General features: G+C 34.4%; 3 protein-coding genes across 4 annotated transcripts; 1 reads left to right on the top strand and 2 right to left on the bottom strand.

The window, feature by feature from the left end:
- Positions 1-382: 382 nt before the first annotated feature.
- On the top strand, positions 383-5,383 carry LOC115959495 (uncharacterized protein At4g06598-like). 2 transcript variants are annotated; one of them, XM_031077913.1, is made up of 6 exons: positions 383-439; positions 1,437-1,496; positions 2,100-2,806; positions 3,829-3,904; positions 3,996-4,122; positions 4,884-5,383. In XM_031077913.1, the coding sequence occupies exons 3-6, from the start codon at positions 2,118-2,120 to the stop codon at positions 5,048-5,050; spliced, it is 1,059 nt and encodes a 352-aa protein (XP_030933773.1). In that variant the 5' UTR covers positions 383-439; positions 1,437-1,496; positions 2,100-2,117; the 3' UTR covers positions 5,051-5,383. The 2 variants fall into 2 exon arrangements, with proteins under 2 accessions (XP_030933773.1, XP_030933772.1); XM_031077912.1 differs by lacking the exon at positions 383-439 and having other exon boundaries at positions 556-1,496.
- A 185-nt stretch (positions 5,384-5,568) lies between these two features.
- On the bottom strand, positions 5,569-10,181 carry LOC115960863. The gene is made up of 5 exons (XM_031079864.1): positions 9,894-10,181; positions 9,302-9,805; positions 6,743-7,987; positions 6,583-6,653; positions 5,569-6,140 (listed from the first exon to the last, which is right to left on the bottom strand). Exons 1-5 carry the CDS (start codon positions 9,999-10,001, stop codon positions 5,786-5,788), a joined length of 2,283 nt encoding a protein of 760 aa, XP_030935724.1. The 5' UTR covers positions 10,002-10,181; the 3' UTR covers positions 5,569-5,785.
- A 2,775-nt stretch (positions 10,182-12,956) lies between these two features.
- On the bottom strand, positions 12,957-14,527 carry LOC115959103 (NAD(P)H-quinone oxidoreductase subunit T, chloroplastic). Its single transcript, XM_031077404.1, has 2 exons — positions 14,060-14,527; positions 12,957-13,577 (listed from the first exon to the last, which is right to left on the bottom strand). Exons 1-2 carry the CDS (start codon positions 14,425-14,427, stop codon positions 13,157-13,159), a joined length of 789 nt encoding a protein of 262 aa, XP_030933264.1. The 5' UTR covers positions 14,428-14,527; the 3' UTR covers positions 12,957-13,156.
- Positions 14,528-14,862: the final 335 nt, after the last annotated feature.

The following is a 14,862-nucleotide window of genomic DNA, read 5'->3' as shown; positions in this document are numbered from 1 at the left end:
ATTAAAAAAAAAAAAAAAAAAAACATTGAAGTCATCTCCCAAGGTTGCCAATGACAATATATACTATATGTCCTCACAGTCTCCCCCAATCTCCACCAGTAAAGCTCCCCTGCCTCCGTGCATGTATGCCACTCATCTCTCTTGGTGGCACATATTAAAAGCAATTCATCATATATGTGTGAGCATGGGCACAGACATACTCTTTCTTATAATGTGTGAACCTCACATAGTAAGAATGAATATTTCAAATACATGAAATACATCCTCTATTTAAATATGAATTCATTAGGCTTAACTTGTCTTTAATTTACATTTGTTTTTTTAATTATTTTTTAATTATTTTTTATTTTTATCTGGGTCTTCTTCTTTTGCATTTTTGACGTTTTACACAATCTCATGTTTGTTAATCGAGAAAGAGAAGGGAAAAAGATAGAAAAAGGTCTATTTAAACCCTTTTTTTTTTTTTTTACTTCCATCATTTCAATTTTACGAGGTTATCAACTTATCGTGGTTGTCTCAAAGTCTAATCATAATGCTTATAATGTGAATGAAACATTACAAATATAGAATTTTTGTTTCCAACCTTTGTTTTCCTTTTCTTCTTTCTATTCCAATTAGTTTTTTAAGGGGTCAATGAGACCAATAATTATCTTTTACATATCAGCTATATATTATCCCTCTCATATTGTGCGGAGCCCACAGCCATGTGGGACCCACATGTTGTGAGATACCTTCTCCAACAAGAGAAGTCTCCAATCTCAAAAGAAATCTTCCAAAGTAATTGGAGACTAATTCCATGCCCCAAATTATATTTACAAATTTAATATCTTTTGCAAAGTTAATCATAAAGTCGGTGGCTTTTCCTAGTTTTGGACCTCCCTATACAAAGAAACAGAGTTTTTTAGTGAGGTAGGTGTAGTGTATAGTAAAGTTGAGGGCATTGCCATTAATCATGAAGCCAAGGAAAAAAAATGACTAGATGATTTAGTGAGAGAAGGCAATGCTGGCTAACGATTTGACAGATAAATGTGGACCTAACTATAGTAATGTTCTGGATGGAACAGAATTAGTGTAAATTGACATCAAAGTATTTGGACTCAGGCTGTATACAGCTCATAGCCCCCTTATCTTTCACTGTCTATTTGATTTCACATTAGATGATCCACCTTTCATAGTATGTGAAATAATACTTTGCCTCTACTATGAGTCTATATCACATTATCACTAGTCATTGTCGTTGTCTCTCAATACTCAGCTGTGGTGCAATACTTCTTGGATAAGCTCATTTGACTTTCACTACTTTGATCCTTGATCTTGTCGAGAAATTTTCTTTGTTCTGTATCCGTCATCAAAAACCTCTCCATTAGGCATTGATCTGTCTGATCTTATATAATCCTTAGAGAACTATATATACCAATGGTGATTCTCTCTTGTAGGACTGCAAGGTTTCACATCAGATTTGAAGGGATATCTGAATAGCAGAATCTAGCTTGGAGGTAAGTTCAATAATTTTTTGTAAAGCAAATCAATATAGAATATACAAATTTAATTACCATTCTGCTCCATTTTATGTTCCCAAGTGGGTGTAGTGTTTCTCATTTCTTTTCTTCTTTGGTTTTGACTCCTTTATCACCATTTTATATGCACCATACTGAATTCCATTGTTTTTAGTTGTGGGATATTCTAAGCATCACATTAGTGGGATAATCCATCATACTTGAATTTCCTTTCCCTACAAATCCATCCCTTTCCTCTCATCAAAAACTCCCAAGCAAGGGGGAGAAAAGAAACAATTCAAATATTATTTTCCAATCCTTTGCACCCAATTCCATTTTCCCCAAAACATATGAAATCATCTTGCAGGAATGAAACTAATAAGAATGATAACTCATAATAAAATGGAAGACACATTTTGAGAACTCATAATAAAATGGAAGACACATTTTTGGTTATCTATGCTTCCAATGATTACTGATTGTAGTTGGTAAAGATCAGTGAAAAACAAACTCATTGTTTCTCAGTGAAATTGGTAGATATGCTCTTTTGCTAATGTTCTATAAGTCCTAATATTCTTTTCCTTGAACATTGCTTTCTGACAGGCTAATTTACTTAAAGGCATGGAGAATTCAGATGGTTCATCAACCATGAGAAACTTTGCATTCAAAGGAAGACTGTTACCGCTGCCACCTAATACCTTCGATTGCATTTTTCCATCTGATGAAAATTGCATTGCCAATCCCACTGTTAGATCAGAAGGTTATCCAAAGCCTACGGGGGGATGCCACCAACGTACATCATCCGATAGCTTTCTATTAGAGGAACAACCCGCTTGGCTTGACGAATTGCTTAATGAGCCAGAGATACCTGTGAGCAGAGGTCATCAGCGTTCATCAAGTGACTCTATTGCATCCTTAAATGGACCAGCTAAGTCCTTTAGAGAAGACAGATACAAGTTCAAAAACAATCCTGAAGCTGGACCTTCTAGGGGATTTTCTAGTTTTGATCATCATAAAGGTTTGTCACAGGCTTCCTTGCATGCAAATGCAAGCACTTCTCATATGCATCAAAATAAGGCACGGGAACCATCCTCCACTTCTGTTACCTCCTCAAGCAGATCTTTATTTACAAGTGATGGCATTAGTCTTCAAACCTCAGGATCATCATGCACTCCGCAAGAACCTGATGGCATGCCATCTAAAGCCATTGTAAAGAAAGATGGAAAGGATCCAGAACTCTCTTCATTTAGAAGCGATTGCAGCCATTCTAATCCAACTACATCCAGGGCAGATTTAAAGCGTGCTAAACAGTATGTTGTCCACTCATTTGTTCCCCAGTGGCATTATCTTCATATAGGCTAATTATTGTTTTACACTCTTGGATGTGAAATGTTTCACATAATTTCCATACTTTTATATTAGATATCTGCATTTTACACATCGTATGAAAAGTGTGGACATGATGTGAATAAGTGTGAATATGGTTGGATTTGAAACAATGAAAACCCATCTCCATATGTTCAGATAAGCATAATATGAGTAACAGTGTAACACCTTGATCCTAACTGACTTGTGCTGCTGAGTTATTATGTTACTTTCACGTCCTCTATGCTTAAACCTGTTTCTTGCAATTTCTTAATTCTAAATTGTTCAGAAGCTGCATAATCAATTTTCGATACTATCAGATTTTTCTTTCTTCAATTTGTTTGGATTGATTAACAACATCTCTTTCGGTTTTTTATTTATCTAAATATAAATAAATAAAGATTCAATCTTATCTAGGCTGGGGTAGTTTCAAGTTACTTTTTTATTTTGTTAAAATTTACACTTAAAATTGGATTCTCTTTGCAGTGTTCTATACATAGTACTACTCTTTATTAGGAATTATTCCTACATGTATACATCTAAAAGAAAAAATATTTTAAATCTTCACTACTTTAGGAAGCCAAATTGAAATGATAGTTTGTATTATTGTTGCTCAATGCATACATCTAAAAAAAATGTGTATGGATTGATTTTCACCTGAACTTCCCCTAGTGTGCCTCCCATATGTGCATACGGATTTAATCATAAAATCTCTCAAGCCCTTCCACCCCCTCAAACCCTTCTATTCTTCTAGACACTTTCCCCCTTGATAACAGTATGCAACAGTTGATTTTGATGTTTTCAGCTTTACCATGCCCTATAATTAACTGAATGACGGTCACGGACCAATTTTTATTCAGACTTCAACATAGTTTCTCTATAGTTTTGTAAAATCTAGCAATTTGAGTGCTTCCACTTTGAATACAAAAAAAAATAAAATTAAAATCCTTAGTTCTACAAAATGCAGGCAATTTGCCCAACGGTCCCGACTCAGGAAACTTCAATATATAGCTGAAATGGAAAGAAATATCCAAGTTTTGCAGGCAAGGCCTTCAGAAACTGAAATGCTCAAATAAGAACTGTTTATTTACTATTGTACAAGATTTGACACTGTCAGCCAATATGACCTTACAGGCAGAAGGATATGAAGTCTCAGCTGAGCTTGAATTTCTTGACCAACAGAATCTTATATTGGGCATGGAAAACATGGCCCTCAAGCAACGGTTGGAAAGTTTATCTCAAGAGAGATTCATAAAACACTGTAAGTTTCTTATTGAAAGCTTGAGACTTTTTTATGCTTTGCTTCTTTCTATGCTGGTTTATAGCACCATTTAAATGAATACCATATCACCAGTTTATGGTTTTAAATGTTATGGCATCAATCTCATCTTTTGCTTGGGCATCCTTTATACAAATATTTCTTTTTCCTCCATATGTCTCTTTCCCAGTTTAAAATCAGAAAATGGCCCTCTTTTAGTATGATGTTTCCTTGAATACCTGTTCATAGGACTGCTGATGAGTAGTGCTTTATTTTAAATGATATTTGTCCCCACCATCTCTTTCTCATAGGTACATTAATCTCTATGCTTTACACATAATCAAACTCTCTCAAACAACTCTCCTTGACACATGATCAAACTATCTCAAAGATGAGGAAGAGTTGTTGGAGATGGCTAAGATGTGCAAAGAGAGCAATTAATGTACAAGTTAGGAAGAGTGAATTGATTCAAGCAAAAGGAATGAAAAAAGGTAGAGAAAGACCTAAAATAGCATAGAAAAAGTAAAAAAAAAACAAAAAGAAAAGGATGACTTGGATGTGTTAAAATGAAGAAAGAATATATGCAACCGTCCCTAATTAGTCTATTGAGGATTCATAGCCAACCCTAAAGTTTTATGACTAAAAGCTTGATTGTTGTTATTGTAATTGCCCTACCATCTTAAGGTAATTTTTTTAGAAGTATCATAATCTAACTAGAATTGGGTTTCATGATCAATTGTATGCTCTGGACTTGCTTACTACAGTGGAACAGGATATGCTACAAAAAGAAGTCTCAAGGCTTCAAAATTTATACCAACAGCAGCAGCAGCAGCAGCAGATGCATTCAAAACGTCATCAAATCAACAGTACAAATCTTGATTCCCACACCTCCATAATACCAAAGGAAGCTGGTTCCTGGGAATGCAATTAGCAGCTGACAAGACAAAAGATATCATACATAGATGGACTAATATTCTCATTATCTAATCTATATTCTCTTTCTTTTTTTATGAAATTTGGAAACTAGTAAGGCCTTATTATTAGAGCCTTTGTCACTTTTGTTGTTATGTTATAGGTATATGCCTTGTTGGTAAATCCTGGGAAAAGCCAATCTCTTGGAATTGAGCTGGCCCGGAAATACCAAATGAGATTGTATTGGTTATTCTCCATAACATGGCTTGCATAGTATGTTCTTTGTTTGTTTGTGACTTCCATATGTTGCCTCAAAGTGAAAGAGATTTCAATAAACTACAGAATTTGGTTTTGTTTGGTTTTACTGGAAAATACTCAGTCTAGTCTCTACAATTAACAATGGACCTTTGATAGATCACAAATCTAAAACTCAGAATGAGGGTAATTTCCAGAGTTGCTATGATGATGCTCCTGCAGTGTTAATAGAGAGAATATAAATGCACATGACAGGAGATTTCTAATTTGGAGAGCTTTACAAACAAGAGAAACAGCCTGGGCAATAAATTTTTCCCATCCTCAAAAAGTAAATATTAGAGACATAAGCGTAACCATAGTTTATAAGAAGCAACACACCAGTTTAAACTTGAGATTCCATCTTCATGATGGTTGTATACTGGACCTATTTTCTATACTACAGAAATTTGCTGGTCAACCTACAACACTAGTGCAAAATAGATACAAAGCTATACATGATTTAATTTTTCAGACTTTTCATAAGCTTCCAAAGCTTCCAAGTCTTTCTCTTTTTCTTAAACCTTAAGACTGCCATCTTCTCACCTTTCCATTTACGATGTCTTTGTTTATCCTTCAACCAAATATGATAATCCTTCCCACGCTTGCACTCAATGAAATCTGCTAGATCATCAAAATCAGGTAAATTTTTAGAGTCTCCTAACATGCATTTCAGGAACGTCTCCCCATTACAGGTTTTCACTGTTTCCTCCTCTGTGCCATCAACAGACTCCTTCATGTGATTAAGGATGGACACATTCTGTGAAGTTTCTGCTTGCTCTTTTTGTAATTTCTGGTCAAAGCTTCTGAGATCCGTGCTAGAAAAAAGGGAAAAAAATGCATTGAGAAAGAATAAAACTGCACAGAAGATCCATGCAAATGATGGTACTCCATTCTTGGTAAGACTATTAAATAATGAACTAGCATATGGCACTGACTTTTTCATTGCACAAAAGACAAAAGCAAGGCTCTAGTTTGCATGATAGTATGCTTAGCCAGCATAATTTCAAGGAAACAACTTTCCACAAAATTATATGAGGTTAGTTCTCTTTCTAATTTGGAACTAAACGTTCCTAAGGTAGAAAAAAAATTTTCAAGCTCCAAAAACTAGGCAAAACAGTGGCTTCCAACATCACAAGATGTCCCAATTTGAAAGCAGAAAGCAATTTAAAACATTAGAAGCATGAACACACTGCATTACATGCTCTACATGAGAACCAAAAATCATGCTCATGTGACAAAGACAACAGTATCATGTACCTTAAGTGAAGCATCTGAATCTTTTGAAATCTTGATGCAACTCTTTTACTAGATTTATGTTCCAGCCGGGCCTGCAAAATTTGTCAAAGCTTCAAGCCTTCAAGGCATAAAATACGACAAAGTAATTAAGAATTTAAATCCGGGAAGAAACGAAAATCACCTCTTGAACTTTATCATAGGATGATACTGATGACAAGGCTACAGATCCGGTACCAAGCAATGACCTTAGAGCTGCCAAATTATCCTCTTCAAATGCAAATAGATTAATCAGTGCCATCATCATGGAGATACATCCCTTCACCAAGAAATTAAGCCCACTTTTAAAACTTAAAGACAGCAAGCCCGAAAAGTGCAAAAACATCCACTTGGACTCCTTATGTCTTGTTGGGTAAATTTTCATAATGTCACACAAGAATCTTTGAACTGGAAGATATACACTGGATTCTTGAAAACAGTGAATTATGCCCACCATAAAATCATATTCCTTACATGAAGCAGCATTTTCCAAGGATTTCAGACATCCCAAATTCCCACTATGCCTTAAACACCAAATTGCTTGTACCAATGAACTACTCATTAACTTCAATATAGAAGCAAGAAGATAAATATCTTGGGTATTTGTCTCCCCCTTTTTGTACAATACAGTATCACTAACATCATCGGAAAAAGCATTAAGAATTATACAATCTAAGATTGACAAATTCTCATCTCTGCTTGATTCCTCAAAAACATGTCCATTCTCTTTCAAATATGAAATAGATCCAGTCATCAAGTCAGACTTTGTTCCAAAGAACATATTGCGTAAATAAAATTCCCACAAATCATCTGCCTTGGAAACTACTTTATAAACTCTATTTATTGTTCCTTGCTGAACACATAAGTCAAAAGTCAGATTACTTTTCCCAAGCACGCATGGATTGACAGAACCTGTAGATCCTATAGAATGATCGCCCACTTGCAAACTAGACATGAGTTTGCTGTACAAGATGACAGACCTTTCAAATGTAGTAAGGTAGCAATTCATAAGTCCAAGATCTGGACTCAAATTCTTAGAAGACATGCCAATGCCAATGGCATCCGAAACCAATGAAATTAAATGGGCCTGGAACATTTTTGGTGCAGAAAGAATGACAGGATTGAAAAGCAATGACATGGCTGGAGTGAGGCTCAGTTCAGGAATTCTAAAATCATTGTCATGCTGCCACACTAACCTGTTAATGAAATTATCAAATGCATGCCCATCTGAAACTGACAGGACAAAATGAACAGAAACCACCTCCAGCACACTTTCAATATCCCCATGACCAAAATGGCACATAAACAGTGCTTCATTTCCGGAAGCAGAATCAACTAGCATAAAGCACTTTCTCAATGATTTATTTATTAGAAGCTCGTCCGCCAAAACCTGAATATCATATTTTGACATTAAGTTTCTATGGCTTCAACAAAACTCCATAAAAGAACTACCCGGATAAGAAGGTATAGAGAGGGGTAAAATGAAATGGACAAAAGGCTTTAAATAAAGGATGCTTAATTTTGAAAGAGTGACGTGCTACTTTAATTTTTCATTTGAAACAATATCCTCAATGTTCAAAATCATGTACATCCATAATGCTAGTAATAAAGATTCAAAAGTAACTCAAAAAGGAAGCCAGGATATCAGCAATCAATTAGCATATAAAGGAAAAATTGTTACCAAGCAGACTAGGAAGGTTTTAAATAGCTCCACTAAATCACAAGTGATACAAAAACATAATTATGAATTTATTCCAATATTGCCAGCTTGGTTGTTTAAACTTTCACCCTTCCATCTATTAACCATTAAAAAAAATACACTAAAATACACTTTTTGGCTCTTGAAGTTTGGAGTTGTTTTCATTTTAGCACATTATGTTTCAAAATTTTAATTTTATCACTTCATGTTTGATGATGTTCTCATGTTGACTCTGGTGTCCATTACTCCATTTCTATGAGTAATTTGACCGTTAATTGTCCTTCATGTTTAACTTCTTCTTTTTTGGGATAAGTAAGAATGATTTTATTGAAAAGTGATTACTTCATGAATGAAAGACACGGAGTAGCCTAAAGAATTAAAATCAGAAAAATATCTACATATAAATTGACTCTAAAATTTTGAATAAAAGTACTATCTATAAGACCCAAAGTAAAGGACCATTCATGTTAAACTATTTCATGAAAATACTAGTTGTAATTTCTAAAATGTCGTGCAATGCATGGATTTCGTTGTTGTAGGAAGAAACAAAACACACACACACTATGAACGGTTAGATTACTAAGACGGTATGACCAATATGAAATTAAAAATCAAACATAAAGGGCCAAAATTAAACAACCCAAAGTGCTAAAAATGTACTTTAGTCAAGAAATTCCATAGTGGCAAACAAAGCACTAACATGGGATGTTACAAAGGCTGATTTTTTTTTTTTTTTGGGTGCTTATTTAGTTTATTTGCTTATGTAAACTTTTTAAAATCCTCACCTTTTCAACTGAGCAACTTTCAGTGGAAGAACAAGCGATACCAAATCAACACAAGTGATATTAAACATTCACAGAAGCATGAAATTGATACATTTTCAAAAATTTCAAAGTATGAAACTGCAACATTTTAAATTAAACAGACCAAATCACCAAAACTGAGCTTAGCAACTGCATAATTGAAATCAAAAGCCAACAAATGTTTCAATTTTTCCGCGATTACCTCGATCAAGGCGCATAAAAATGGCCGGCAAGGATCCAATGGTTTGAGAAAACACAGCGAAGCCACAAAGTCCTCAGCCACAGAGGCAGTGCAACCATCATCATCATCATTATCACCAAACAACTTCTCAAACTTAACACTACTCTCGCTCTTCTCACTCTCGCTCACTAGAGAAACCAAAACCCTAACAATCAGAAGCAGAACCCTAACTTTCTTCCAAAGCAAATTCGGATCGAACTCCAACAAATTCAACACAACCATACAGCACCTCAGGATCAAAATCAGCTGCTCCACGCTGGCCCACACCTTCGCACTCGACCTCGTTCCCCGGAAAACGTCGCGCAGGTCGGAGAAGAAGAACTGCTTGAACCGCCGATCGAGATCTTCGAACAGAATGTTTGAGAGAGTACGCACGGACTCGAAATCGGAGCGGTGAAGCGGTGCGTTTAGCGACGAGTGGAGCAAGAGGAAGTAGATTGATTTGGTGAGCGATGGCTTCAAATCCTGCAAAAGAAAAAAAAAAAAAAACCCTAGAATTGAGAAATTGGGAATTTGGGAAGGAATTTGGGGAAAACTGAGTGTTTGAATTTACCTGTGGGGAAGATTGGATTAAGAGGATTAGGGTTTTGAAGGAGTGTGGATTTGGAGGAAGGGTTTGTTTGGAGGGACTCGGGTGGTTGTCGATTTTTCCGGGTCCCATTTTTGCTTGGTGTGCTGGAAATAGCACCAAGCTTTGGGAGTTGGAAAAATGAGAATGGAATTGAAATTACTGGGAATTGTGAAGAGCTCTGTTTGGTTTGTGAGAATTGGATTTCTTGGCGGGCAAACCGATACAGAGAGAGAGAGAGAGAGAGAGAGAACGAGGGAAAAATGAGCTTTGTTTGATTTGAAAGGAAAAGTTAACGGACAACTAAACCGATTAGAAAATATTTTTAAAAGATTTTTTTTGTTTGATTTTTTATATTTTCTGGTGTAAAAATTTATAATTACTCTAAGAGCATGGTTAACCGACACTAGTTAATGTGTTTAATCATGGAAAAATTATGTGACCATTCTGCGAATCAATTGGTAAGTTTTATTAATGTGGTGATGCTAAAATCTTGTGATTTTTATATCAATAAGAACTAACGAAAGTTAGTTCTAGGGTCAATTTGACAAATATGAAAACTGTATTCCCATCAAACATGTCAAAAAATATAACATTTAACATCTCAAAATATTATTTTATTTATTTTAACATTTTACTTTATAATACACCCAACATCAAAGGTTTTTTTTTAATTTTTTTATCACTTTATTAAAATATTATTTATTTTAATCGAGTGAGAGAGAGAAAGTAGTGGAGAGAGGCACAGGTGCACAACACAATAGAGAGTGAGAGAGAGAAAAAAAAATGATAAAAAAACTCTAGCATCTTACTACAGTAGGGTGTCAAAGATGACACTCTATTGTAGCAAAGATGTCAAAAATTTTAAGAATAACATACTTGATGTGGATGATATTTTGAGGGGATGAGAGCTAAAATTAGGATTTAACATTTTTAACATATTTGATGTGAATGCTCATAGAGAGTTCTAAAGAATAATTGGAACATCATGGAGTGTTTTTGCAACTAAACCAAAATCCTAGAGGGTGTTTCTACGGCTTAACCAAAATCCTAGAAGATGTTTTTGCATTTTGACTTAAAAATTATGCATTAGGATCATATCTATATGCTCTTAAGCACATAGGATATTGTTTTAGGAGACAAATTCCTCAAAGAGCCTAAAACAACTTCTCTCACCAAGGAGTAAAGACAACTACTTCAACTAAATAAGATTCTTTTATTTATTTATTTAAATTTTAGGGATAACAAAGCTGCTTTAGTAACACCTAGTTTGAGTCTCGTTACCATATAAATTTATTAAAGCATTAGTATTAGTGGTGCTAAAAAGCCTTATTGTTATTTTTAGCACCCTAATACTAAAAAGTATGCTGCAATGGTGGAGGGAAAGCCAAAAAAATTGACTGTTAAGTTACAGTGCACAGCCATATTGTAGCTAGGAAGGTTTAAAAAAAAATTTATTAAAAGTTATATTATTTTATTGTGGTGGTGGTAGTGGAGTTGTTTATTGTAGTTGATATATTAATTTATTGTATTGTTTATATTATTTTATTGTATTGAAAGCTAAAATAAAACTAGCAATACTGTCTGTTTTGTAAAATGAAGTGGTAAAACAGATAGATTAGTTTTTTGTAGTGCCAAATCGCTAATGATGGTTCTTGCAATAAATGCCATAGATGTAATAGTTGTTCATTAAATTTGCTTGATCTATACTGTGTATAATTGAATCTTAAAACCATCAGCTCTCAAGTAAAATATTAGATGTTGAGACTTGAGATACCATTTTCATATCAGTTGTGTACTGGACTTAATTTTGATACTACAAAATAACACTAGTGCACAATAGCTACAAAGCTATGCACAATTTAAATTTTCTGCCTTTTCAAACACTTCCAAATCTCTCTCTTTTTCTTCCACCTTTTCACGATATCTTTGTCGAATGCTTTAAATAGCCAAGATAATCCTCCTCTCGCTTGCACTCAATGAAATCTGCTAGATCATTCATAAACAGATAATTTTCTAAGGTCCTCTACTTCGCAATTCAGGAATTCAGATAATTTTGCTTGGTGTGCTGGACAAGCACGAAAGCTTTGGGAGTGGAAAACGGGAAATGGGAAATGGAATTGAAATTACTGGGAAATGTGAAGAGGTGGAATAAGGTGAAGCGGTCTGTTTGGTTGCGAGGATTGGGTTTTCTTGGCGGGAAACTGTGAGAGAGAGAGAGAGAGAGAGAGAGAGAGAGAGAGAGAGAGAGAGAGAGGGAGGAATTGAATTGTTGTTGGGCTGAAATTTGTTGTGGGCTTCGGTTGAGGAATTCGTATCAGAACTTCAATTCGTTTTTGTTATTGGGCTTCAACCTAACTCAGATGTAATTTTTTTTTTAATAGTTTATATTTAACTTTTTTTTATGAAGTTTATATTTAACTTTTAATTATAATCCCAAAATTTTGTTATTGGTTATGAATCCATAATAGATAAACTTATCAAGATTGGCTATATGGCCTTGACAATCTTTTATTATGAAAAGCAAAAACATTGAGAGTAAAATTTCGATGCAATTAAGTATTATAAAGAGATATATCTCAATTTCTCCTAACAAGCGCTCAGATAAAATCATTGAACTGTGATATTATATATTACAAATTAAGATTTATTGTAAATTACATTGTTGTTTTGTAAATTTTAACCAATGAATGATTTTAGTATCTAAAGTTTAACATGATCGTTCTTCTTCTTAAGAAAGAAAAAAAAATTTAACATGATTGTTTTTAGTCTTTAACAAACTTGAAGTAATCACTTTTAATTCCTAACTAGCGCGTCTAATGAAATGATGATGTCTTAGTTCTTAGTTTGGCCATGTTATCATTTCGTCTAAGAAATTTAATGAATGTTGACAGAAGGACCAAAAGCAAACAATTTAACTTTACAAAGGACTACAAAACAAAAAAAAAAAAGTTTACGAAGGACTAAAATCACTCATTTATTAAAGTGCTAGTACCAACAATATATTTTGCCCAAACATGTGTCTTATCAATTAGCTTATCCTTGCAGTAGAATGAATTAAAATTATCAAATAGATTACACGAACAAGTAAAGAGTTCCACCACTGATAGCACATAAATCATGTTCAATCACATAAACAAGTGAACTTTCATGATTGTAGCCACAATATATAGTTTGATGTGAACTTGGAATGAGGGGTCACTTTATATACATTACATTTATAATACAAGGCTCTAAGCTATTCTTGATTAGTATGGTTCTTTGAAGTAAAGAGCAAAAATGATACTAAAAATGGAAAAAATAATGACGATAATATCAAAGCCAAGGGCTGCGGTTGCTTGTTCACCTAGCTCCATGTTCTTTCCACCAAGGCGATCAACCATGTCAGGAACAGATTCCCAGTTCTCTACATCTTGCTTGTAAGGATCCTCCAATTTCATTTTCAGTTTCTCGGCTTTGCGGCTTGCAGCCTCCTGAGCAAGTGTCCAATCATAAAATCTACGGGTTTCTTCATCGCTCAGTACATGGTATATCTCTCTAAGCCTCATGAACTTGTCTGAAGCAACTTTTAGTGGAAGAGAAGTTGTGTCTGGATGGTACTCTTTTGATAATCTTCTGTAAGCAGCTTTGATCTCTTCCATATCTGCTTCTGCTGATACTCCTAAGAACCTGATTAATTCCAACTTTATTGGGTATCATGGGTGCACACATATATAGAAGTAAATTCATATATATGGTTTAAGAAGGGACAATTTTTTTTTTCTTTTTTGGAGTACCTATACTGTGGCACAGGGCAAAGCTTAATCAAATTCACTTATATGATTGTATTGGTCAATGCAACATCATTGAAGTTCTCTTTCCTTAGTCATAATTAAATTCAATCATGTGACTTATTAGTCATGAACTCATCGTCTAATCTAATTGAAAAATCTAGGATCAACACCTTGGTCCTTAGTTACTGTATCTAAGTTTTACAACTTTAACTGATGTACTTTTTAATACTGAACTTGTGATTAATTGACCATTCGATATGGACCGTATAAAGCTAAGCAAATGTTTTCAAGGTCACAGTCCTAGAAGTTCATATTTACATCCAAGATTGTAAAATTGTTTATTGAACTCTAGAAGGGAAAGCATACATAGAGACTCACTGGTAATGAGAGTCGGATGAGTCGTTTAGCAAATCAGCAAACTTCTCACCCAATAGATTCTTCTGCTCCTTTGGTTCATTGCTTTGTTGTTGTTGTTTTTGCTGGGAACTAGTGCTTCCTCCAATCCACCCTTCATCTTCATTATCCCAATGGATTCTTGTGTCAACTCCTGGTGGTGCTCTTTTGGGTTTTGGAGGTTCTTGCTGTGATGCAAAGACGCGCAAACTATTATCATGGTTTCTTCTTGAACTTCTTGTTTTTGCTCCTTTTAGCGTTGGGTGGTACTCTTCTCGTAAGTGGCCAATGTTTTGGGCTTTGCGTATGAGAGAGTATGAAGCTTGAGGAGCTATTGTGGAGGCCATGGCCATGGGAGGGAAAGCCAGATGGTATTGTTTTAGAGGTGGGAAAGACGAGCTCTCATGACCGCTTGTTTCTATGGTTGGGATTTGATAGCAAGAGGGAAAGAAAGCTTGATATTCATTTGATAGTTACTAGTTTATTTATTTATTTATTTTCCTCTCTTGCCTTTATTTCTATTTTTTTTTTTATGAATATATTTCTATTTTTCTTTCTGTTCCTTTTATTTCTAAAAAAAGGTTAAAAAAATATATAAAAGAAGGTTACAAAAATTAGAAGTACCAAAAAAGCAAAAAAAAAAAAAAAAAATTTCTAACATTTTCTAGAAAATAAAAAGCTGTTTTTTTTTACCGGCTAAATTCTTTTTGATCTTTATAAATTGAATATTGATTTAAATTGCAGAATGTCCTCATGTGGCCTAGTTATAGTTCATAAGAAGTTAATAA

The sequence above is a fragment of the Quercus lobata genome, chromosome 9 (genome assembly GCF_001633185.2).
Source record: "Quercus lobata isolate SW786 chromosome 9, ValleyOak3.0 Primary Assembly, whole genome shotgun sequence".
NCBI lineage: Eukaryota > Viridiplantae > Streptophyta > Magnoliopsida > Fagales > Fagaceae > Quercus > Quercus lobata.
The sequence above is the reverse complement of the archived record's forward strand: the minus strand, read 5'-3'. Positions and strand labels throughout refer to the sequence as shown.